Source organism: Numenius arquata, chromosome Z (genome assembly GCF_964106895.1).
Source record: "Numenius arquata chromosome Z, bNumArq3.hap1.1, whole genome shotgun sequence".
NCBI classification, from domain to species: Eukaryota; Metazoa; Chordata; class Aves; order Charadriiformes; family Scolopacidae; genus Numenius; species Numenius arquata.
The window spans coordinates 37,018,074-37,045,045 of NC_133616.1; the positions used below are offsets into that span (position 1 = coordinate 37,018,074).

The following is a 26,972-nucleotide window of genomic DNA, read 5'->3' on the forward strand; positions in this document are numbered from 1 at the left end:
TAAGTCCTGAAATACAAGCTTTCATTACCATTAGCTTGTGCATAACTTGAGACTGATGTTACTGTTCATAAAATATCCAGTCTTTTTATTTTCTGCAAATTGTCTTTCTGTAAACAGACACATTTTTGTTTATATGATTGTCATCTTACAGAAAAGGAAGGGTAGTCACATACACTAAGAGCAAACTCTTTATTTCAAAGGTGAAATTGGAGAAGGGGAAGACTACTTCTTGGAGTCTGGCAATGAACACGTTTTCATAGGCACTATCATTTGCAAGATTTTGCTACAGCTGGTTTTAATTCATCCTGAAATTAAATTACAGGGCGTGAGGTGGGGTGGGGGGAAGAATGAGATAAAGAAAAAAAAGAGGCAAGGGGAGAGAGCTGAGTGCCTGTTTTTTTCTGTGACCCATATTATTCTAGGGATGCTGAACCATTTTACTTAGTATAGACAGTATGAGAGATTGACACTGCTGCCTATAAAGCTTCCGAGCAGTCCTTAAAAGAACAGATCCAGTCCAGTATGTTCACCACTTACATTGCCTGGTGTTGATCAGAATCTGGAAAGATTATGGGTATGAAGCCACATGTGTAAATAGTAAAAGAAGGAATGAGGGAGTCTGAAGATGATTTAGGGTTGAATTGCATCTGCTTTTTTTCTTCTTACTATTCATATTGACTCCAAGTATGTTTCCAGCCATTTTAGAATATAATTGTGGAGGAGAGAGAGGGAGTAATTTGTTTTTCTTTAGAAAATTACTCTGAATGCAACGAAAACATGTTTTTGTATCTACTTGGGTTGTTATACTAAACATTATGCAAAATAAACAAAAATATTTCCAAACTGAGAGTAAGATTTTTTTACCAGTTTTTTTGTTTTGTTTTGTTTTGTTTTTTGTTTTTTTGTTTTTTCCACAAGCCAGCACACTGCCTGTTCCTTCCTCCAGGCATGTTCTTAGTTGCCAGGTTCCCTCCAGCTTTTGTACCAGGGTACCATGCTGCCTCATTTGCCCTTTCTTTTTTTCAGTCCTTCTGCCACTATGCTGTTTTTTGCTTTCTTTTCCCCATTTACATGAAAATCTATCTGAAGGATGTGTGTTGGAATGTGTACTGTCTTCATGTCTTCTCTCTTTGATCTCCTCAATTATCAAACCTCTTTTTGTGATCTGAAACATTTTTATTTTCCCTGACATTTTTTCCCTTTATTGCACTGCTTTCTGAATCAGACCAGAAAAAACAAATGAGACGCATGAGACTGGCACTTCGTTCCCAAAGGACTTTGCTTTTCATATTTACTTGCTTATACCTGCCAGCATGATGGTGAACACCACATATAAAACTGCTCTTGAGATTTTGCTGTTTGACATGAAAATAGACAATGCTGGAAGCTGCACAACATTACTAGCTCTTTCAACAGCGTTTGGAGCAGTTCCGTTAAACCTAAGATAAAATTTGTAGATGGTAGATCCCATTAATCAGGCCACCAAAACCTGTAAACACCACCTGCAGCTCTTTTTTATATATACTTCACTTTCTTCACTTGGCTGAAATACCAAGTGTAATGACATCCCCCATTTTTTGGCTTGTGTTCAGACAAGCTACTTCCATCTCTGTTTCTTATCAGCTCATGCTGCATTTTGTACACACCAGCACCAATATTGCCCATCTTACTTTCGACAAAATGACACTATCTTCTTTCCAAGCACCAAAGCCCAGCCTGTTGGAACATGTCAAACCTAAACTTCCATATATGTGCATAATTTACAGAATCATTGGCTTCTGTGTATGAGAAGCATCATCACCAGGTATAATTTTTTCAGAGCTACAAAAGTGATTAGCAGAATTTCTTTCTTTTACTCTCTGGTGGCTAGAAATGCCATGTAAAATCTTTTGCAATCAAGCCTCCCAGTTTGCATTTTGCAGGAAGATAAAAAAATTACAAATTAAAAAAAAAAGTAGAAGCATTACACATCTCCTTAATAACAGCAGATTTACTTTATGTCAGTTTATTTTTTAAGTGGAAATTCTTTCAAACTCAGATCATTTATTGTGACTACAATATCTTCTTCAAAATGTTAGATTTTAATAACTACCATCTTTTTTCTGAATAGGTGCATTTTAAAACCTCAGTGTGTCATCTAGGAGTTATTTCTTTATACTTGGAAACAAATGCTTTTAGTATGTTGCTAGTGGTAGCAGCTTTGACTTCTGAATTTGCTATCTTCTCAGCAAGTAGACCTCTGAATCTTTGACTATTAAAAAACAGAACAAAAAAACCTCCATTACTGCCATTCTGTGTAAATGCACCAAGAATCTTTGTAGACCAGAGAACCTGGATCACTTCCATGATGGTGGCATTTCAAGATTCTGTTCAGGACTCTGGATGATTCCTAGACTTAAATTCAAACTTTCTGATAATAATAATAATAAATAATAATAATAATTATTATTATTATTTTAAAAATTCTAATATCTCTTTTAGATTGCCAATGTGGTACCTATGATGCTTTTAGGAAAGTGTACTCTAATATTATGTGCTTGTATCAGTTTGACTGAAGTATTTGGAATTTTTTCAAGCTGAAATATAAGTTACTGTACCTAATTTAAACACTTTAATATTTAAAAGGTGTGAACAAATAAAAATCTTAAAATGACATGAAAACCTGCATATTGAATTACTTGCTACAAATGGGAGCATACTTCAAAACAAAATATTTCTTTGTCAAAAATTGATCTTATAAATCTTTCTAATGCCAAATCTTTCACTGACTGTTTTAGCCCTAATCTCCACTCCATGTCTATTTAATATAGAGTAGAAGAATCTTCTGATATTCCTCATTTACTTTGGTTATATTATTTCTCTTATGCTTCTCTCCGTCAGCTATTGCAGTGTCTTGGGGTTGTCAGAGAAAGCTATATTATGAGCTCCTATCGATCTAAGCAGCTAAGCATGATCCTAACCTACTTAGAAGTTCACTGGAGTAGACTAGTGAAAAACCTGGCTGCAAGGAACTTAATTCAAGCAGGGCACTCAACAAGGTTTCAAGTCCGAGTGTAGTTTCCGTTAAATCCCTAGATCTCCTAAGTCTCTGTACTTTTATCTAAAGTTCTTATTTAGTCTCGGGCAAGCCACTATTTGAGGACCTCAGGTTTTCCCTCTCAGTAGGGAAATTGGTGTAGCTGAAATGCTGCGCACACTTCATGGAACTGGTTCAATAAGCTGTTCTGTCAGATGCTGCACAGAGTAGTCCAGTTGTTAGTCATTTTTTGCACAGAGGAAAAGCTCCAGGTATAGTAAATCATTCTTGGCCTCTGCAAATATACAAGCACATATATTGTAAACTGTTTTAAGGTTCCTCGACTGTTTCCACATATTGCAGCTTAGATATGATCTTCCACATTTCACCCACTAAGTAAACTTTAAAAAGCCTGACCGTCTTTTGTCCCATGAAATCTGATCTACCTATCACCATCAAGGGACATCTGGGATTCATCTTATCTTTTTCACTGGTTTGTTGATTAATAGAAATTGTTTTGAATGGGATTCAGACATGGCAAAATTCCATGGACCTTATGAGCTACAATAAGGTCAAATAGGAGGTCAAGTTAAAAAAAAAGATTGGATGTGAGGAAGGCAATGAAGCCGTAATAATATGGCCAGCATTAGGTGCCTAGGAGGTGAAGATGAAACTCCTGTGTTTATTTTAAAATAGTTTTCATACATCAAAGGGGTTTCTGATCATCTTTAAAATGATATATATTTTCATTGCAGTGGAGGAAATCTTGACCTTATAGGATGAACGGAGATTATAGGTATCCAGCACACTCTTAGTGTTTCAGGAATATCTCACGAGCCTTCACGAGATAAAGGTCATGAAACAGCCATCTAGGACTCACAGAGTTAGAGGAGGAACAGTTGTTTCCTATTCACTGGAAATTTTCTTCCCTAAAAAGTCTTAATGAATAGGAAGCTTGAAGATAAATGGACTTAGACGAGACTTTCAAGTTTATTAGTTGTTTCTGATTCCTCAAGGAGTGCAATGGCAGTGGTTCCTCATGTCTGCAGGGGCCCACAGATACTTTCCAAAAGAAAACAAGACCAGTAAGACTTGAATATAGCACCAAAGCTGGAGTAACCTGAAGCAGGACTGTAGTGCTTTTGCGGCCAGATACCAGTGCTGCCGCATGCTCCAAGCCAAACACAGGCCATGCGGATGTGGTTAGCAAAATACCTCGCAGAACTACATAACCCATGCAAAGATATGCTACTTTGGGTTCACTGCTACACTGACTTGGCCCCGTGACTTCTGGCTCTCTCAAAGTGTGGGCACGCACCCTTGTCTATCAATCTGTTGTGCAGGTAAACAACGTACATACTGTTAGAGAGATTCCAGGATCAGACCCTTAGGTGGAGTAAAATGTAACTTCAGTGAAGCAGTGCTAGCTGGCAGCTGTAGAGGATCCCCTTCCACCAAGCCTCCATGCACATACCAAAAGCAGGTCGATTATTTTAAGAGAGGAAAAGACTTTGGGGAGTCAGAGTCTATAGTTTCTCCTGTCCAGGAGCCAGCACTGCAGAAATGAGGCACAGGGAGATTCAAACCAGCAAACCTTCTTATCTAAAGGTGTGCAAAGTGTTCAGCAGAAAAAAGCAATTTACTGCTTGAACAAATATTCAACAAAACACTGGCTTTGCTTTATCTGTTATTTGAACAGCAAGAATAGTCATTTATAGGCTGTGAGCTTATATCTGTCTTTCATTATATGATTGCACAAAGCTCAGCACAAAGAGGTTCTGATCCCCACTGACATGTAATACAAACAATAAATAGTAAATTTTAAAAGCAAAAAAAAACCATGGACAAGAGATAAAATAAGCAGTGCCAAGTTCTGTACAGTTCCTGCTTTTTCAGTCTTAGTGACCTGTGATGACGGGTAATATTCAGACCACCACTTTTTTTTGACATTGCCCGTTTTGGTATAAAATACATTACAGAGTTTAAGCAGGTGTTATGTATGTAGGTGCAAGTACATGTGCTTTCTTAACTGGCAAAAAAGTTTCCCCCTGAGTGGAAGGGATCCTCAAGGCCTACAGGTACATTTAGGATTCAGGATTTCAGTAGGAGAAAAGCGTGGGCCAGACTGTGACCCTTTTTCATATCCATGTGCCAAGATAAGTATGCATGCCTGCATTTCTGACTGCTTCAGTGTATTCTTTGAATGGCTTCAAGTTTCACATGAAAACTTTTTTAAACAGAAGCTTTACTATTTAAATCCATTGTTTTATTTTGATCATGATATCAAAGACTTGAAGTATTTAACATCAGTCCTGGTCACCTGCCGTGTCCTGAAAGCTTGTTATGTTGACTGCACATTTTTTCTTTCTTTGATTTAAGAATAAAATCCAACACAACAAACATAGTATTGAATACTGTACAAAGCAGGATTATGAACTCTGTATGTCGTGTGCTTTATTGGGCCTTTCTGTCTTTGTAAAAATAAAGCTATTGCAAGCCAGAAAGTTTCAAAGGTAGAGCCAAGCTTGAACCAAACAAGAGAGTTGGCTTGGATCTCTGCAGCAAGCCTAAGCCAAGCCAATATAGACCTGATTGTATTCATTTATGGACAGAAAAATTCAGAGAAGGGAATGCACCAGAAGATTTTGTGGCAGGAAATAAGGCCACAGTGTTCCTCTTTGCTTGTCTCTTCTCTACTTGAAAATAGAGCTAAACCAGATCTTTGGTCACGCTGTAACTGTCTTGTTCATCCTCTGTTTAAAAGCAGAACATAAAGACCACTTTTTCTCTAATTACACAGCTACAGAGGAATAATGACTTTCCCACATATTTTTCTGGTCTCTTCACTCTGTGCTGCAGTCCAAACTTTGTCCCTTATCAACAGTTTGCCCAGATTACAAAAAGGGCATAATTGCCTCTAAGTTTTTCTGGAGATTTTAAAATCAAACTGAAATACTTTCAACATTTTACTTTTGGTTTTTCCTTTAATCTTCCATAACATGGAAATAGAAAAACTGTCTGCTGTCTGAGTCCTCCAGTAGTAAAAATACAGTTACAAGCTTGGACTTTCAATTTCCACTTTCAAAAAGGATGAATGAACTCTGGATTATTGCTCTTTGGTACATATTTTTCTAGAGCAAGATTTAGCCCAAATCCTTTTTTTTCTCTTACACTTTAATCCATTTAACCTTTTCTAGCAGGTGCACTATTCCCTGGTACTTAGACAGCAAAACTTTTGGCTGGAGCTTAACCCATTACTTGTGGGCTGCAACACAAATACAAAGCAAATTAGCTGAATATCTGTAGTTTAAGGTCATGACTTGTATGTGTGTATGGTTCATGATGAGAAATGTTTGGAGTGGTGAGATTCAACATCATCCAACAGTCAAACAAAATGGGCCATAACCACGTTGCCATTACACAGTGAATGAGAGGCCAGGTTGGTTATCCCTGGTTTGAGCCAAGGATACCCAAATGACAAATTTATAGCCTAGATTCTGCCAATTTGCTTCAGGGGGAAGTTTGAAAGCTTGATTTTTAATGCAGGTTTTATTTTAGACTCTAATACTAAATGCTGCTCCTTTAAAGTCATAAAGTGACATGCAGCCCCCATGCCATTCCTATTGAAAGCTGTAATAATCTGCCATATTCAAAAGAAGCAGAAAAGCATTAGTGAACGAAGGTGTAGAAAAAGGTCTGAGAAACAGAGGTGATTATTTAAACCCTAGATTTTACCTCAACATTTTGCCTCAATAGCAACAAGACTTTACTAGCTGGGAGGATAAGATGTCTGTGAGTAAGCTTGTCCTTAGTTATACTTGAATTTCTATATGAGGAAGTAGTTTGAGGACAAAGAGAGAATACAGGCATCTTATATTGTCTGGCTATGTTGTTCTGTGTACATCAAAATCCTTCTCTAGCAAGTCTACATTTATGATTCTCTATAAAGATGTTACAGTCCTCAAGCAAAAGGTATAACAGGTATTCATTTCACCTAGTATTTCCAGGTGTCATTGAGAAGCAGATTTCCTCACAGTGGCAAGGTGGAGGACTATGGGACCTTAATAATCTGAGGCAGCCATATTGCCAACATTTGCTTTTTTTGTCACAGTTCTCATGATGTTTAATGTTTTTCCTAAAGCTTAGCTCCTGTATTCCAGTAATTATGTAAGAAATTCAGGTTACTTCTAAAAAAACTGCATTAATCTCTAGTATTTGTGATTGCTTGCACAGGAAAACTTAAATATCATTCTTCAAGGATCAAAAACTGGAAAGGAAATACAAGGAACTTGTTTATTTTGCTTAAAGTCTCATGATTTTCAAGCTCTTCTTGCTCTCTCGAGAATTTGACTCACGGTTTTCAGTGCTAAATGATGGCAGGAAAGTGTATGTGGCTAGGACAAGCCTCACACTCATCAACAAGAGACTTTAAGTAGTATAAGTGGTCTTTGTTTTTTATATCAGGTGAATTAGGTTCAGAGTAGGGTTTGTATGTCTCCTCCTGAAGGATTAACAACGGGTTTTTTTAAAGGTCTTCCCATTAAAATAATAGTAGGTCACTAATTATGTGAGTTTTGAAATCCTGAGTTAAAGAAATGCAAGTATGCATCACCTTTTTCTGATTCTTGTTGCTCTACTAGCTGATTTAGGTCACTGAGGCAAAAAAAAGAAAAAGCTAGTGAGAAGAGCTTAAATAAACAAACAATTAAATCATGCAATTCTTTTTTCTTTCTCTTCAAACAAAGAGGAAAGTTTGGCTGGAAGAGAGTGTCTGTGCACACACACTTCTCCACATATGTGCACAAGTGGAAAGAGGCTCAGCAAGAGCATTTCCGGGCTGTGGTTAAGACACGTACAGTGTGTTTCTTATGTCCCAGGCATATTTACACATGGTCTTGATGTTCTTTCAATACTTTTGGGGGAAGAAGAAAGAAAGGTGTAATTATGCAGTTGAGTTCTGTGTAGCTGTAGCTATTTCAATCAGTCTTCTTTGTCTAAACAGAAAATCTCTCTACATCTGGCAGCTGTGGAGCGCAGCCAGCTGCATGATGCTGTGACTGGCTGTCCTGAATAGACCTGCTGACCTTTTCTTCTTTCTTTTCTGCAGGACTGCCCGCCAGAAGCAGGTGATTTTCGTGCCCAGCAGTGTTCTGCTCACAACGACGTCAAGTACCAGGGACAGTTTTATGAGTGGCTTCCTGTCTCTAACGACCCTGACAACCCATGCTCGCTGAAATGCCAGGCCAGAGGAGCACCTCTGGTTGTGGAGCTGGCTCCAAAGGTTCTAGATGGGACCCGGTGCTACACTGAATCCCTGGACATGTGCATCAGCGGCTTGTGCCAAGTAAGGACAGAAGCCCTACCCTAACACCTTTCCCCATGGCTCCTCCCCTCAGATCTCTCTCACATGCTCACTCTCCTCCTCCATACTTGTATCATTTTTGGATCTTCATTTTAATAATCTGTTTTTATTCTTTTAAGTTGACTTCTTCTGCCTTGTTTGGGGAGGTGTACAAATTCAAAGGTTATTTTCTCACTTTTTGCTGTTTCCTTGGGGTTTTTTGGAGAAAGTACTCTCAGTTTTTTAACAGTTTAGCGTCGTTAGCTGCAGTAGCAGATCTCTTTTGAGACCACCATAAGAAAATAATGGCTTAGCTTTTAGTTTGAATATACCAAAGTTTTCCAAGGCTATGAAATTCCATTATCTTTGAGGATTATTGCTCCCCGTAAGTCACAAATCACATAGCAGTACATGAGGTACTAAACTGGAAAATCTACCATTGATTTGCTACAGGACTAAGCAAGCTGCTACACCTCCTTAGGCCTCAGCTTCCCTGTTTAAGTGAGATATGGGAACTTTTTAACCCTTCACTTCACAGTGCATGGAGATCTTTTAACCATTGAACCAATTTATTGGCATCCTAATGTGGGTTTATATTACCTTTGTGCTTTTACTTGTATATTGCTACTCTTTTGAACCTATGTACATCAGACTTCAGTCTCCTGAACTACATGTAGGCTACAGGTTCATGGAGAGGAGGACATTTGTGCCATCTGTGTTAAGTACTGAAGACACCTGAATCTCAGAAAAGGTTAACTCTAGATTCACGTTTCAGTGCCCAGTCTCCTGCAAATCTATGTAAACTTGATGTGTTGTTGGCTTTCCAGTGTATTTTCAGCTACTTTATGTGCCTTTGGAAGCTTTCCTCCCTGTTTCCTTTCTGTTTGATTTTCTATTCTGAGCCAGCAGCAGTCCTGCAGTATATGAAACAGAGTAGGCAGTTATTGTGCTAATCTCATTTGTGATCTGAACGAGGCAATCATCTAGACCTCTTGACCTCAGCCAAGTGCACAAGTTTCTCAAAATTCCAGATTCCTAACAAGACAGACTAATTTTAGTCCTCTTTTGTGTTTCTTAATCTTTGAAAAACTTAACTAAAGGCACAGGAATCTGGTTGGGAAAATGATTCAAAGTATTCTGCCTATAGTGGCCTGGAAATTAGGAGCAGTGCGTACAGGCTCTGTGTCAGGCTGATTTCTGTTTTCGTCCAAATATGAAGCATACGTTTCTGAGAAAACCTTCCCTTAGGAACAGAGCTTATAAGCATCCACTACCAAAACAAAGTAATTTGCATTGTCATGACACTTCTAGCTGCACTGTTACTACTATGAAGACTAATGTTATTTCTTAACTGTCTTTGTGGCTGAGATAAGTATTTTGAAAATAGACAGGTACACTAGCAATAATGCCCTTGAGGAATTTCAGTTAAACTAACCCCTTCCTTATATACCCTAGAATGGTAGAATAATTTTAAATGCATAACCACAATGACTATATAATTTTCCATATTCTTCAATATTCAGTTTCTTCATCAGCATTTTCCAAATATTTTTTAGAATTACTGCATCATTTTTGAGAATGGCCAAAAAAACCATAAAATACAAATGCTCATGCTGCATTCCTCACACTGAATAATTTTATACTTTTGGGTGTCTTAAATTTAAGGCAACTCAAAGTATTCTTGTCACAGTGCATCCTTGCTAACCAGCCATACCGTTATGACAGTAGAGATATAACATTAGAAAGTTCATAACTAGATTTTCCCTAATTATATGCTTTAGGACAGCAGCTGCTTTACTGTCTATCACAGTAATAGCTAATACTACCTAAGCAGTCCAGAAAGGTAAACAGTACGAAATTTGCCAGAATTAATGGTGAACCTTCTTTGAAATCAACATTCTTCCATGGTTTCTATAAAGGATCTTTTAAAAGAGTGGGAAACTATAGTATTATGGTAGAACAAAGTGGGTCATTCTTGCTCTGTAACATTTGTGTTAACCAGCTTTCTTCTGTAAGCATAGGGAATACATGTAAACTTCAGAGGAGACAAAGCATGATCTTAGAAGCTAATGCTATGCATTTGCAGTATTAGCTAAAGGCTACCACTTACCTTAAAATGGTTAACATGCTCTAAACATAACAATCACAGGTCTCAGTAGTTTGTGAGAGTTCATAATGATCCTGGGGATTCAACAACATTTTCATGAGATGTTCTCTGGAACTGCATGATTTGGGGCTGTGCAGCTGACAGCTGTAATAATATGAAGGCATGGTTTGTCACAACTGAAAAAAATGCAGTCTCCTGAGAATTGTATTGTCTAAGGTCCTGAAGATTAGAAAGAGTATGTTTGTTAACAGATTCTTTGCAAGAAGTAATTACATTATCTTGGGGATGAGAAGGTGTATTTTCTGGATTGCTCAGAGCAAAACTACCAAAAGAAACTTTAAGTTTGCCATCTTAGTGGGCTGGCATTGATCTAACTGTGATTTGACTGGGTCTTTATTACAGAGAAGTATATGGACTTTTATAATATGTTCTGACTACACCCTTAGGTATGATTTTTTTGACACTGTATTTGGCAACCAAGAAAGAATTGTATGTTATTCAGCTAGAACACTTTATAAAATATATAAACATGCCTATTCAATTACAGTCTGTGCAAGAATCCTGGATTAGTAAAAGTGACGCTAAGATCAGTGGATGCTTATATAGACACAGTCATTTTTCCCCATGGATCAAACAATTGTATCAGCTCTCTGAATTAACCACAGGGATATTTCTTAACGTGTAAGATTTGGGCCAGTCCATGGCCAGTTGAGTGCTCATAAGCTGCTTCTGAGGTTATCAGTGGCAGAAATGAAGTTAATTGTATTTCCTTTTATGTTCTTAGTACTCTTTCATGAATAAAGCGTGCTGGTTTTCATTCTCATTGGTAAATATGCATTTTTTCACAAGGTGCAACATTTGGAAATTACAAGATCCCTCTTTCGTATTTATCGCTTCATTTTCATGTTGTTTGGATGTTTAGTAGCTTAGTGGCATATTTATGAGTCTTTGTTTAATTACTAGTTATTGACCTGAAGTCTTTGTTTCACATGCTGGCCACCTACCAATTAAGGTCAGAAGAGACCTCTGATTGTATTCAGGACAAGCAAAGCCACCTTTGTGTGTAGGACAAACTGTATCCCTGAATCTTTGAAGAGTAAGCTTAGAGATTCCTAAAAAGATGTTTAAATTATTTTTTTTTACAGGTGTAGGGTATGAGAGAGGTTATGCAGTTGCTGATCCAGAAATGTTTCATGGCATAAGGCAGTATACATGACTGTGCCAGTTCAGGAATCATGCAAGCTGTGTTTCTCTTGCCTCTCCCCATACTACATAAATGTAAATGTATTTATCTTCTGTGAAGCGATGGGCTTTATCTTGCCATTGTTCTTTGTGTAAAACGCCTAAGAAATTAATGGGAATTAATTTCTGAGCATAGCTTTTTCCTTTTTGGATCTTTGCTTTTAAATCAATAGGTGACAGAGACTGAGCAACACCATTTTTCAGATGAAAAACTCTTTTTGTAATGCTTTTTATTTCTTCCTTTTCTATTTTCCGTATCCCTGTCACTTGTTCTTCCTGTTATCATAGTCTTTCTGCTTAGTTCTCTCTCAATTTAATTTTTATCCTCTGCTTGTGTGAATTCCACAAATATTCCTTTTGTTAAGTCTGGCAAGGAAGAACAAGAAAATCAATCTTTGCTTTCTCAGATGGGTATCAAGGATTATCCAAGGTTTCTTCTATTTCCAGTACTAATGGCAGAATGTTGCTTTATAGTACCAGATCAGGATTTTATGTTTTTTATTACATATGCGGCCAGACAATAAGATGGGCTACAGTGCTTCCAAAAAGCATGTCCCATCAATATCATAGCCAAATTCTCACCTGATTTAAATGAGTATTGCTTCCCTGAAACCACATTCATGGATAAGAAGCTTGCAGTCTGGGCAGTATCTTGAACTTACACATGTGGAATGACCCTCCTCTTCTGCTATCCTTTCCTCTTTCCCAGCCCAGGGACCCCAGCTTCACAGGAACCGGGAAAATGAAAATACAGCAGTTTCCTTGCCCATGCAGAATTGCTGCTTCCCCTCTGTTCTCATAAGCATTTACGTCAAAGGTAAAAGGTGTAGCCACTGACTCTGAAAGATAGTGTAAATCTTATTGAAAAAACTGGGAAAAAAAAGGTGCTACAATTAGCTGCACATTTAGTTGAAGGGTGACTATTAAAGAATCAAAAACAGTCTTACTAGCCCAAGAAATTGATGAGATGTGTGTCTGAGATGAGTTACAGACTGACTGGTTTCTTATACATGCAAATGTGTAGTACCTATAGAGTCCTTTAAATTTCTCCAAAGAATCAAGATAAAAGAGGCCTATTTTTGCTCTCTGTTATTTCAACATAAACCTGGAAAAATTTAAAGCAGTCTCAGAATGTCCTGATGTTGAAAAACCAACTCTGATCCTAATTGTGTGAGTATTATTATTATTACTATTACTACTACTATTGTTTTTATTAAAGACCGTGAATTTATTTTTTATGTATGGTGGAATAACAGAATGAATCATATTACAACTCTAACAGTGGGATTAGATGCAATGATAAAAAAGCTGGTAATTTCTAAGAAGGCCTTTAAGTAAGTTTGCTGCTACAAAAAGGTTATCCAGAATTGGAAAAAGCACTTTTGTTTTTTCTCTCCAAACTGCCCATTTTTCTCCATTACGTTCTTTCAATTTTACAGATTGTTAGTTAAAGAGAGCTGCATCCCAGAAATGCTTATCTTAATGTCTACTATTTATGATAGTATTAAATTGTTCTTTACAGATCTACTATCAAATACTACTAGAGGTAGTTTTTAATGTTTCAGATTTATTGATTCCTAAGACTTTTTCCTGCTGAGCTGCACAGTGAATTCAAGTCAACTGACAGCAAGGTTACTTTCCTTAGTTACCTTTCGCAGACAGTGAAAAATATCTATAACAAAAGAGGTCAGTCTGTGGACCCTAGTATACTATGGACATAGACTGACAACCACTGATTCAAAAAGCATTAGAAAAGATGATTTAACAAAGTGCAATGGCTTGCTACGTCTTGTTTATATACAATAGAATTGTAGCCAGGAAAACTCAGTTGAATTTCCAAAGCTATTGTTCATCTCAAACTGAGGCAGTCAGTGCACTAAGTTAAAAATATTTTGCCAGAAGTTATTGAAGATAGTTTCATACAGCTTCTTTACAAATAAAAAGTATTTCTTTTAAATATTAGCATTAAGTACTGCTGCTTACTATTTTGGTGTTACACATACTTAAGTGGCTATATATATACACGTATGTGTGCTTCTAATTTTTTCATCAGAGACAAAGGCTACACTGGCTGGTGCATGTCAGAAGAGTGGAAAAATCTCTTCTCCTTTAAATAGTTGACTGTGCTGTGTTGCCTGTCTAAAAAGTAACAAGTGATATGACATGAAGGAATGGCTTCAAATTGCGCCAGGGGAGGTTTAGATTGGATATTAGGGAAAATTTCTTCACAGAAAGGGTTATCGAACATAGGCTGCCCAGGGAAGTGGTTGAATCACCATTGCTGGAACTATTTACAAGATGGGTAGATGTGGTGTTTAGAAACATGGTTTAGTGGTGGTTTTGGCAGTGTCAGGTTAATGGTTGGACTCAGTGATCTTAAAGCTCCCTTCCAACCTAGACAATTCTATAATTTCAGAATGGACGGTTTCTCTTTTTCCCTTCCATCTACAAAGTGCTGTTGCATGGATCCTTTCCTGTTTCCAGCTTAGCCAAAAATACAGAGCTAATCAGGTTAGCAGTGCCACTTAACACTGCGTTCGGTGTGTTTGGGGCATGGGTATTGTGCTCACTGGCACAGTAAACCTGCTTGATACAGGTAAAATACGGATTTTAAAGAACATAGATTAGGCAGTCACCTCAGCAGGCTCTTGAAGGCTGATGAAACTGCCTCAGGCCCCGACTATCCCTGTGGGATGCGCCCGGGGCACTGCTGCAGAAGTTGGCATCTGGGCCTGTGGCCGTTCCTAGTCATTCCTTAGCTTGGGACCTGATTTCTTTGCATGCCCTCCTCAGTCCCTTCAAGTAAACTCCAGTTTTGAGGAAAGAGAAGGCCAGTAGTCTTCCCCACTCTATCTGAAGCCCTGGAAGAAAATGGCCTGCATTTTTCCACACTGCAACACTCATTACTCTAATATTAGAGACTATTCTCATCCTTGCTTCATACTGGTAACACTGGGGATCGTGTGCTTCTTTTGAGAAGATCCCATTTTTCTGCATTTTAATTTGGCATACTATCTAACTGTGAAAACTCTGAGAGACAATAATTTGCAGAAAGATATTTTTACCTGAGTTGCTGTTTTACATTCACACAAGAGAACTGAAAGTGCCTGTCATTTGCCTATTTAATGGCAAAGCAGATAAATGAATGACCTTTTTCCATTAATTCTCTACAAACAGGCATTATTTGTATTTTTACCAGTGTGTATTCATTTTTAGAGGCATTCAGTCCCCCCTGACATCTTCCAGTAATAATTTTTTTCTTCTGCCAAGGCTATGACAGAAGTCAGTTTAAAATGAAGGAAAGCACTGGGGAAAAAAAAGTCTAGGTATTTACATGTTGTTGGGATTTCTGTCTCCTGTAGTTCAGCTATTTCTGGCTCCTGTTTGTAGCTGTGTTTTTGTCTTTGTTGGTTTTTGTTTTATTTTTTCTTTTCTGAGCTTTAAAACACCAGAAGAAGGTGTGATGATAACTGTATTATTTAGACAAGAGGGTGGCTATTTTTCCTCAGATGTGTAGAAGGCATTATAACAGGATCTAAGTTGTCTTTCAATTTATCCCAGCCTTTTTTCGTGATGATTATAATGGCTTTTCAGTTTCTGATGTCGGCACCAAGCTCTTGGACCTAAATTCTCATAATGAATCCATCTTTTTTTAGAATGTATTGAAACCTAGATGCCTTCTGGGGAGAAAACATTTCAGAAAGTACTGAATTCTTAATTTCTGATGGTCAGGTGCTTTTGAACTGTGTCAGGCTGAACAGCTGAACTGCTGTTAGAACTTTTGTCTAGTACTCTCCATCCTCATCCACCTCATGTTCTGCGGATAACAAATCTTGTTTTCTTGTTGATGAATATCATTTTTCTGAGACAAAAGAAGGAGCTTTTTCCCAGAATGACATCTTTCCAGCACACAGAAAGGAGTGGGGTGGAGAGCTTAATGACTCATAAGTGTAATAGCCAAATGGTTAAATTGCTATCATTGTGCCAGGTAACAACATTTTTGTGGCAGAGTGTGGCAAGGGAATGGGGATATGTTTATTGTGTGAAAGAATCTGCATTTGCATTATTAGAACTCCACTCCCCTGCTCTGAGCTATCAGTTTTCTACTTTACGGTCCAAAAGAGATTGGCACCATTGCAGAGATATTTTGTTCTAGTCTTTCAGCAGAAACAATACCTGCTGCTACTTCCAGTTATACAAGCTGTCTACTGTGGGTGTCTTTCACCAGCAGTACACAGAGCACCTCCCTTTGCTGAGGGGGAAGCACATTGTCATTTGGAGGCTTAGCAAAAAGAGACGTTTGGAGACTCCTAAGAGTTCTGTTACAGTTACCAGGAAGCCATCCATGTCCATGTATTTCCTTAGCACACCTGAAAACCCGAGCTGGGTAAAGTGGTGTGGAGGGCTTAGTGCTGTGTGAAGATGGCAAGGTATTTGCACTGGCTGGGCATTTTTGAGAGTCCTCGCCAAAATAGATGAGTAGCTCTCACTGAAAACCATGACAAGGCTTCCGGTTGCTGTGAAGATCCAGGAAAGGGGAGCTGCAGGCATTTCAGCTAGTTTCCTCTGTCATCCCACTCCTCTTACACACTGAGCAGCAGGTTGGAGTACCACATAGACTAACAGTTTCAGCAGTGGCTTGGGGACATGCAGTCTCTCTCAAGTATTTGAACTGTGGGTGAAGTCTGTTCCTTGATAACACAGATTATGTGACTGCCTGAAGCACCAGAAAGTCTGTGCTGGCACTGTTAGCAGCAAAGCACTGCAGCTGAATCCCCATTGATCCAGCCAGCTCCTGTCAACAAAAGAAGCCTGTCTGAGAGAGGGAAGCTTGTACACCCAGCAGAAGAGAGGTCTGAGTGGCAATATCAAGCATGTCATGAAGTCACCAGAACTGACAAAGGGTCACAATCAAATGTAATGTGTTACAAGCACCAATTAAATGCTTTTGCAGTTTTGTGCTTCATAGTCTAGAAGAGAATGGGTCCAGAGGGCAGACTTAATTGAATTTTCTTCTGGTAAGCATGTTCTGAGGAAGCTGAAGGAGAACTGCCTTGATGAGTTTTGACTTAAAATGGCCTTTGCAATCACCTTCTGTTGAAGTATTTTCATCTTCTACAAAACCTGGTAAATTTTTCCTCTGGAAATGCTAAATAAAGTATCTATCCAGACAATATGTGTGATTCTTCTGGAGAAAATCAAGCATTTCAATAACAACCTGCTATATAGACTAACCTGCACTAAGAAAAGTTAGGGATTTTTGTTCTCCTCCATCAATAAGAACACAAGCAGGCAAGAATAAAGCAAAAACTCATTCTTACTCTGGCAGAATATGGACACATGAACCCAAACCCAGCCAAAACCAAAGAAAAGCATGAATGAAATGGATAAGTGAATATGAATAGTCACAGAAGCGTCTTTTCTTCCTCTTATAATCTACTTATAAACTCTTGGAATGTAATTCTGTTTAAATGTTGTTCCTTATGGAATGGCAGCTTCTGGATTTCTCTGTCATCAGAGAAAGAACTAGACATGGCTTTTGTTTCCACATCTGTGGGCTCTCCTATGTTGGCCCACACAATAAATTGGTTGTTTATGTATGACTGAACCCAAAATATTCCATCTTTTTTATGTAGGAAAATTCCTTCTAATGAAATTTGCATATAAGGATAGGAGTTGCCTTTTCCCCACATTAGACATTTTAATGCTTCTATAAATCTTCAATTAGAAGCTGTAGCTTTTGAATTTATTTAATTGCTTCTTTTAAAATCAAGAGTGGTTTCAGAAGGAAGTTACATTTATTCTTTTCCCTGAGGGAAACCTGAGAAATGGGAATTTCTCTTGAGTCCCATCTGCTGCTGAGTGTCTGCTGTTTGCTTTTAGAGCTTTGGCTGAACCACTGATTCTCACTGTATTGTTTCTGCCATGGTGGTAGGGTGAGGCTCCATGAGCATCCTGGTCTGGGTTTAAAAATATGAATAACAGACAACCCTGTCTCTCTGGGAATGCTGGGCTGATGGGGCAGATACCAAGTAGGATCTGCAGATTGGTTCCAGTGGATCAGTGGTGGATAAGGCAACAAGCAACAACAAATCACTGACCTGGCCAGCCACATGCTCACTGTGTTGGAAGGTGGATCTCAGTCACTCCAGTGGCTATTATTTAACGACTTGGTTACTGATCAGTGACTGAAGTTTGTTTACACTGCCTGTAGTGTAGCACGTTCAGTCGTGTTTGGCTCAAGTGCCGAGCAAGTACATTGGTTGCACGTGTCACTGGGCCTACTGTTACCAGCACAGTTACAAATTGCTTTGCCATTGTGAAAATCATCTTCTGGTCTTCAATTTTAGTTGCTGATTGTGGTGTGCTTGCATCAAAATTCCTTGGGACATAGGTGGATCCTGCCTGGTGCTTGGTGCTGCACAGGACTACCTGTCACAGGATCATGTTGGTAGCCTGTGCCAGAAAAACACTGAGGCTGTGAAACATCATGGTAAGGTGCCAGCAAACAGAAAGGCAGATATCACTTCGGCAGAGGTTGCGAGCCCCTGCATCACCAACACCAGTCAGGTTCCAGTTTGCTGTGCAGCCTGGAGCTTGTTCTCTTCACAGTAATTTAAAGAGTAGAGCAGCTCTTCATCCTGATGTTAAAACAGGATTTTGGACCCAGTTGAAACAGTGGCTCGAATCCAAAACTTTCTTCAGCTGAGCAGTGGCAATCAACACAAGTCCCAGATTGAGCCCCACACTAGTATCCATGTGAAGGGCAACTTTGTTTTTCTCAGATTCTCAGAACTTCTTGTGTTTGAACTGCAGACATGCCCTTTGAAAAACAGAGAGATTTATTTATAATTGGCTAGATTTGCAAGCTTGCTTCATTACATTATTTCCTGCCCAGAGTTTCTTAATGCTGAATAGAAATTATTATGAAAACTTCTTACTTCAGGGCATTTCCAGGCTACCAGGGCTGAAGCAGAACCTGTCATTGCTGGTCCAGTTTTATTTCTGGAAAAATCTGCTAAACTGAGCCAGAGTTCAAGTCCACAGGGGGAACACATACACATATAACATTCGTGCACGCACTCAGTGAGTTAGTTCCAACTCCTGTTGTGGGACTTTCAGTCCGATGCCTTTAAACTACACTTAAGCAGTTGCTCTGATAACTTTAAGACCATCTTTTTTCTTGCAGTGTCCTGTAAAAGCTATTTTATGAATGTATCTGAGAGTCAGCAATATCGCTACTTTTCTTTTTTGCCAACTCACTGGCTGTCAGTGGAGTAAAGGTAGTGATGATGGTGGTGGGGATATCAAACTCTGCATGAAGTATGGGAGTTCAGCCTAAAATGTAATATGGAATCTTTACCTCTGAGCAGAACTGTGGTTTCTTATGCCAGAAAACCATACAGGCTCAGCCAACCAAGGATTAGCTGTTATTATTCTGGCTTTTTGTTGCTAACTTTTTTTATGCTAAACCCATAAGGAGAATAAAAAATCAGCTCACTTTAGAGGTGGTAAAGAACTGGGCAGGGAGTTCATACTCACTTGGGATTTCCTCACTCTGGTACTGTATGGCTGACATCTTCCATATACCGAGAGACCTCCAGAGCTCTGCATGATCTGTCTTTACTGCTATAAGGGCATTTAACCACAATAGAAATGAATTTCATAGGAGCACTTTTAGAAACATACAAGAGCTTCAACCAAAGCCTATTGAACTTATAAGTGCATTTTCTTGATTTTAATCGGGTTTGGATTAGATTGTCAGAGAACTTAATGGAGCCACTTCTGACATTTTTTGCGGTAACAATCTGCAGTTCAAGCCTCTGACCACACTTCAGCAATTTGAAACTCAAAAAGATTTCAGTGTGGAAAGTCTGTGCTTCATTACTCTGCTTTAAGGGGAGGAAGCTTAACATGTAATAGAAATGAGTATAAAAACTGCTTACTTCAGAACATTTCCAGGCACAACTTTTTGCAGTAATCCATTTTCATTCCTGGTGGGGGCTTCCTTCCCAGTCCTTCATGGATCGAAAAAGACTTCATCTCCCTAAACCCCCCAGGATATATTAAGATTAGGACTAGAATGCATTGGAAAAGGAAGTTTCCATCCCACAGAAACTTCAGAATTTCAACATTGGTTCTAGTTTCAAACCAAGATGAGGAGTTGACATTTCAAAGCTTTTCAGAGAGTGAAATATTCTCCAGAAGTCTGATTCAAAAATGTCAGTATTTTGTTTCAGACTGTCCACTAAACCATTGCCTGAGCTGTAGATTAGAGGTACAATATCCTTATTCACTCCTTTGCCTAACAAGGTGATCAAGCAGTATCTTCCATGGTGCACATTTTCATGACGAGTCCCAGTCACCCTCAGTCAGATGAGTATGCCCACAGGTCAGTGTCTTCTGGGCAGGCTTTTCTAGCTCTGCAGCCTAAGTGAATCTACTTGTGCTGGTAGCTGGGTCTTTCCTCGTGTGTTTCATCTTTGGCATCCCCGATAACAGCCATTCCAAAACCTCTCCTCTGTGTTTTTTTCATGTTACAGGTGGATGTTGAAATAAACAATTCTGCCTTCCTGTTCCTTGCTAAGTCTGAAGATTTTGGGGGGATTGGGGAGGGGGGATGGTGATATGTTTTCACCCATACCTACATTTTTTGCAGTGAGTACTCTGCAGCCTTGACGGAGAGTGAAAATATTATGGAAATAACATATTCTCATCTCAACTCAGCCAAACCTGTGTTTCCTCTGCTCATAGAGAAAAAAAATTATTATTCTCATGAACTGTGTATTATTTCAGGAGAACTTTAATATTTCCTTATCTGATCTTTTGCTTTCATAAGAGTCTAACTATATAGTTAGTCACACAAGAGCTACTAAAAATAGTGTAAGAGATCTGGAGTGGTGTTTTTCATTTTAAAACATCAGTGACTTCTTGCAAACACTACCAACCTTCTTACTGAATGAAATTACCTCCAAAAGGTGGAAGAAGGAGTTCCCGAGGCAATGAAGGGGGAAAAAAAAAAAAGAAAAAAGCAGTGAACATGGGAACATTTTTTATTTCAGGCATTAGTTAATCACTCATAAAAGTTTTTAATGAACATTCCATACATATTCCTAGAGCTCTGGATATCTATTAAGACAGATAATCTAACAGACTAAAGGAAAAAGCTGTGTAGAAGCCTTGGGGAGAAACAGGAAATTTATTTAATTTCATCCAAATTTCTAATAGCATAAAATTATCTGAGAGACTACCAAGTACAGGAAGATTAAAACACATTTTTTACATACCCTATAAGGTTTGGTGTTCACAAGAGTTCTCCATTTTGCTCATACTTCCATTTGAAAAACAGCATTTCATCAAATATACACTGGCAATGGCTGTCCATCTCAAAAAGAGCAATGAACCTCAACATAACTTCCTTTCACACCTGAGATTTTCCTGGCAGTTTCCTCTACAAGTTGTGACCTAGCTCCAAATTGCTCAATTTATAAATTGACTTTAATCAAAGTACAGCCTGTGGCAACATGTGAGCTGGGGATTCATAAAGTTAAAAAGGTTTAAAGTAGTAAAGGTTGGTTTTGAAATTGATTGCCTCATACCTGGATTTAAGAACCAGGCCTTTTCACATCCAGGCAGTTCACATGTTCTTTTCAAAATAGGCGAAGGCATGAAGATTTGGATACCACCCTAGACTGAACCCTTGAGTGAACATAAAATATATTATAAGCAGACAGAAAAGGGAATTCTGGCTTTTCCTATAGTATCTGGATTCCCCAGCAGGACCCTTCTCACTGAGGGTGCTAGTGAGCTGTAACACACCTGAAGGAAATTAATCTCTTTTGTAGGCATTATGTCATATAGTCTTCAGATCATGCAAGTGATTTTTTTCACATCTTGTGTATACAGAGACATTAATGAAAGTTAAAGCACGCCAGTCTGTGTATATCAGAGGTGGTTCAGCTCCTGTAGGGGTATTCTTATTCAGGAAAAAATAGATCTGAATGTTACATGGTATTACTGACGTAATTTCTGATCTGTACTTGGAAGATTTGTATGGAGTAGTCACAGCCAAGATAATCTTAACTTTGCTTCAGCTATCTAACTATTATTTGTCATTGTGTTTCTAATGTGACAAAATGCCTCTTGCAGTCTTGGTATGACTAAGTTTTCAGGGAAATGTATCATTTATGTGCGACCGTTACTCCATTAGCTCTCATTAATTCCCCTGGAGACATCATAATATAATGCAGAAGCATAGGAGACTGACCCAGTTCTGACCAAATAAAGTAAAAGAAATTTACTTTAAATAGTAAAGTCAAAGAAATTTGATGACAGATTTCATCAACCCTGAATCCAAACTTATAATGGTTTAAATTAAATTAATTATCCTATCAATATGACAGATACCAAGGAAACTGCTCTTGTGCTACTAGTAAAATAATGATGTTAGAAACAGGAATTGAATTGCTAGAAGTAGATACTAGATATTAGTCAAAGCTTGCATTTTCACAGGCAAATGAAGAGAAAGTGTCAAACCCAGAAGTACATCTGAGATGTACCAGCAGAGATCTACAACTCTGCACATGTAGATTTGCACACATAAGGAGTGTTAGCGTGAATATTTAAGTGGGCAAGTTACATATGCAGCTTTTATGAGCCTAGATGATAAGTGTCCTAGTTTCTAGGACACTAGTTCAGTTTCTAGGACCTAGCTCTCTGATTTAACTGAAACTTACAGATGCAGAAAAATTTAAAGCACTTTATTTAAAATCCCCTGTGTTTATATATACTCTGTTTGGCTAAAAGTCTTAGCACAAACTCTTTAGAAGTAGAATTCATACACAAATATTTTTTCATGGCTTACTTTGCACGCCAGAATGCTAGAAGGTCTTTCATTTTCTAGTATGTATAAAGATAATTATAACACTGTATGGACTTGCTTAATTTCTTGGATTTTAATTATTTATGAGTAAAATCATAACTTGGATTCAGAATTCAAAGTTCAAACAAAAGGCCTCCATTAGAGCTGTGCTAAATAAATTTATATTCCATTTATTTAATTTTAAATGTATTTAATTATAATTTTGATTCTTCTGGGAACTATAGATTTTTTGCAAACTGAGAAGCCTAATTTACCTATTCAAGTTTTAAAATTTTGAATCAAATAATTTGCACATAAGCATAAAACCAGTTTCAGAGCAGGTAATTGCGTTTCTGACCCAGTTCCTTTTTTTAGCCATCCCCTCTTTCTTTATCAGATCTTTAATGATGTCTGAACACAGACATTGATAGTGTGGAATGGGATTGTTGTCAAACATAATTAAAACCACATGGTTTTCCCAACTGTATAGCAGGTAAAATTTCACTGAGATCTCAGCCATGTTACTATATATCTGTGCTGCTCTTTACTTTTATCTGTCTGCTTCCTATCTGTCTTCATATCTATTTCAGGCATTTTGCTTTGTGAAACTCTAAGAAGTGTAATTTCTGATAGGACTCTGACCAAGAAATGTTCACAATGCCCTAAAAAAACAAACTCCAACAATAGTCTTTTCTTTCTCTGGACTGCAAAAGCCATTGAGTACTAACCTGCTCACTATCTCACGTCTGAATTCAGTTCAAACTCCCAGCCAGATTTGCTCAGCCTCTTTCATTGCTGAGGTACTTTATGGCCCTCTAGAGATGCTGAGAGAGAAATTTGGCAGTAATTAGTTACAGAGATGGATCAAGCAGTCAGTCAGTAGGTGCTCACATTGAACTGCACATCTTTCTTTCTTGCCAGATCGTTGGCTGTGACCGCCAGCTGGGAAGCGCTGTCAAGGAGGATAACTGTGGGGTCTGCAACGGCGATGGGTCCACCTGCCGGCTGGTTCGAGGCCAGTATAAGTCCCAGCTCTCAGCAAATAAACGTAAGCTGTCCCTTCTGGTAAAGTGCCATCTTTCCCTCTTAGTGAAATATGTGTTTCTTACAAGCTAGATTTCACCCAGCTCTTTCTCAGGCAGTTGAATATGGTCATGGTCAGTGTGGCTGTCCCCACAGTTTCTTCCCTCTTGGGTTGAATCGGTTTTGCTTAGACTACAGCTCTGGCTCTGGGGTGGACAGAGGATTGTGGAAAGGTGTCACCGATATATTCCCCATCTCAGCTAGCTAGTTGCTTGGGAGGAGTGGGAGAATGAGAAGAGCTGCCTCTACCCACATTGCTCTGTTTGTATTAGCTGGCCAGGCATAGGACTCAGGCCATGCTGCCCTGAACAAAGTTGTGTGTGTTGCTCTATGGCAGAGGGGAATCCTGTGGGGATGGTGGTGCCAGCCTGGCACAGTGCTCCCTCCCAGAACTATGTCCACACCATGTGTGCTTGTATGCTGAGCATGGTGACTCAGTCCTAGGGTGGACTGAGGTGCTTAGGTCTTCAGGAGGTGCAGACAGGGATGCATACGGACAGACATGGGCTTTCCCGCACACTGTCTGAGCCAGCTTCAACTGAGAGTGGTAAAGTAGCACTAGTATGCCCCAGTGACAGGGTTGATTTATCCTGGATGCCAGGCAGGTTTTTCAGCTTAGTTACAGCACCATAGATGGAGCTATAAAGGCTTTGGAATGAGAGATAGAGCATGTCTGATCAGCTTGAAGGAAGGGTAAAACGGTAGGAGTACTTTCATGATTATGTAGATACAACTAAGGAATCATGTGTGATCACCTGCAAACCTGTCCCCAGCCCTACCCAGAGGCATTAGAGTTTAATCAAACCAGCTCTACCATTTGGGAACACTTTTTCCAGTGCTGAGTAGCTCATGACCCAAAAGATTCAAATAGCAGTGTAACATCTGCTGAAGCCTGTGTGTACACTTGTGGATTCCTATATAGATAACATTTGGTTTCTGTGAGGAGCAGTAAGAGGTGTTTTTTACAACAGCTTCTCTCTGTCAGAGAATAACTGCTTGGGTATGGAGCACGGGACACAGAGCAGTAGTTAGCTCAGTGCACCTCTGGGTCTGTGTTTGCTAACTGAGAGGGAGGGAGTAGGAGAAAGAAAAAGAGAGGGAGGGAGGGAGGAAGGGAAGGAAGGAAGAGAGAGAGAGAGAAAGAAAGAAAGAAAGAAAGAAAGAAAGAAAGAAAGAAAGAAAGAAAGAAAGAAAGAAAGAAAGAAAGAAAGAAAGAAAGAAAAAGGAAGGAAGGAAGGAAGGAAGGAAGGAAGGAAGGAAGGAAGGAAGGAAGGAAGGAAGGAAGGAAGGAAGGAAGGACTGCCTATTTTGTACGAGGGAAGTATCATATGAGGAATCCTCATAAGAGTTCCATTGGTGAGGCAGAACTGCACATTAGACGGCAAAGGAAATAAATCACAAAGATTTAGGAATGGAATTTCACCTCATTGTTACTCTTTCTGCAATGTACATTAACAAATTCAGAAATCTCCAGGCTGCTTGAAACATGATAGTATTTGTGATCTTTTTTGGCAAATGTTTTTTCCTGTAAGAATAATTCATTGTTTTTAAGTTGCTTTGTTGTAAAAAGGTGCTCCTCTCTTTTCTATTGAGGATAAAGGCACTAATATATTATGCACAATAATGAAATGCTAATAAAATAGAGTCCCTATCCCAATTGTTTGCTATTAAATTTAAAGATTGCTATATAGGTAGAAGAGCAGATGGTAGAGAACATAGTCTTACAGTGAGACAAATATGAAAAAATTGTTAGAGAATGGATTGTTCGGTCAGACATATTAGCATGCAAATAATTGTTATACAGAACTGAAGTAGATAATTAGATTTGTTATACAGTCTGTATAAACTATGTGGTGGTGGTGGTCTCTTCCCGAGATATACCTGTTGATATGCAACACAGTATGAATTTCAAATATATTAAAAGTTAGTATTCCTTTAAATTGGCTTTTCGTAACTGTAAAGGCACACTTACGGATCTCCTTCACATATGTGAATTAATATGAATTCTTTTTGAGGTTTGCTTCCAAATGGTTTATGTATGTGCTGTGAAAATTTGAGATTTTATATGTTGAATAGCTTTAAAAAACTACTCTGTGTTTGTTTTCTGCATTTATCCTCCTCAGAGCTGTTTAAACACCGGTCATTTCGGTACTTTGTCTGTGTCAGCATCTTGCTTATTTCTCACTGTAGATGTATCTTCATAAGCATATCTGGGATCAGGGCCTGCTTTCTTTACTGGAATGACTGGATTACATTTGGCAAATCAATAGCTTAATTCCAAATTACCTCTATAAAATAATACTTGTTTCTCAAGTATTATGCTTATTTTGTCTGTGATATGAACAAGACATTACAAGCATATGTGAGCGAGACTGCCATGCAACATAAGAAAAATCAAAAGGGGTATGTGCAGCAGTGACCAGATATCAGCAGATATCTGTGGGTGTTCTGTGGGCTCACTTGGGATTTTTATTTGCCTAACAGAGCACAGCATTCAGTCTTGAGGACTGTGCTAGGGAAATTGTACAGTGACCTTTATTCTAGCACTGTCCCAATAGTTTCTGAAGTTGTTTATATCTCAAAACCACCCCAGACACAGTCTTGAGCTCATCATACTGAATTCATTTTCTCTTGGTGCTCATATCCAGTTCCCTTCTCCATGCCGTTTATATCATGCAAAGGCATAGGACAATAGTACTAGAAAGAAATTCATAGAGCTTTAAAACACTTAGCACTTGCTACGGGAACAGCTTCCTCAGAATTTATAGGGGTAGTATACATCTCCCAGTGGCCTCAGAAACAGAAGCATAGCAGGGCAGGAGGCAATGTGACATTGAATTCTCTCCTACATTTTTATGAAAAAGGAAGCACCTGTGTCTACGCTCCTGTTTCTATGGGGAAAAAAAAAAAAAAGCTACAAAAGACTTCATTCATTCCAGAAATACCCTTTTCTCTTAGTGCTAAGCTTGGGTAGTTCAATCTTTATAAGTCTACAGAAAGTAAAACTTTCTCTTTTTTAATAGTATCTCCTTTTGGAAAGAGTGTGTATATCTTCCTGTGGAGATGAGCTGTACTTAAGCGGGGTTCGTTGTATTCACCAAGGAGCTAGAGAGTTCATGCCATAAGTAGTGGGTGAATTCTGCTGATCTTCTTATGCAAAGCTAGTATTTCTCTAAAAATGGATTGACATCTACTAGTGAAGTAGATTACTTATAAAACAGAATTGTAGAAATTTCTATGCTTACTTGATTACTCTTACCATCGTTGTCAAAACTAAATGCAGTTCCCGATTTCTGTTGAATGTCAATAGTAATGGGGAAAT

General features: G+C 38.6%; 1 protein-coding gene across 1 annotated transcript in view; it reads left to right on the forward strand.

Moving 5' to 3' along the window:
• Window positions 1-26,972, forward strand: part of ADAMTSL1 (ADAMTS like 1) — a 425,741-nt gene that overhangs the window by 264,639 nt on the left and 134,130 nt on the right. Inside the window, exons 5-6 of the mRNA XM_074166017.1 lie at window positions 8,124-8,360; window positions 23,489-23,615. Coding sequence (XP_074022118.1) covers window positions 8,124-8,360; window positions 23,489-23,615 — 364 coding nt within the window. The remainder of the gene's footprint in view (window positions 1-8,123; window positions 8,361-23,488; window positions 23,616-26,972) is intronic.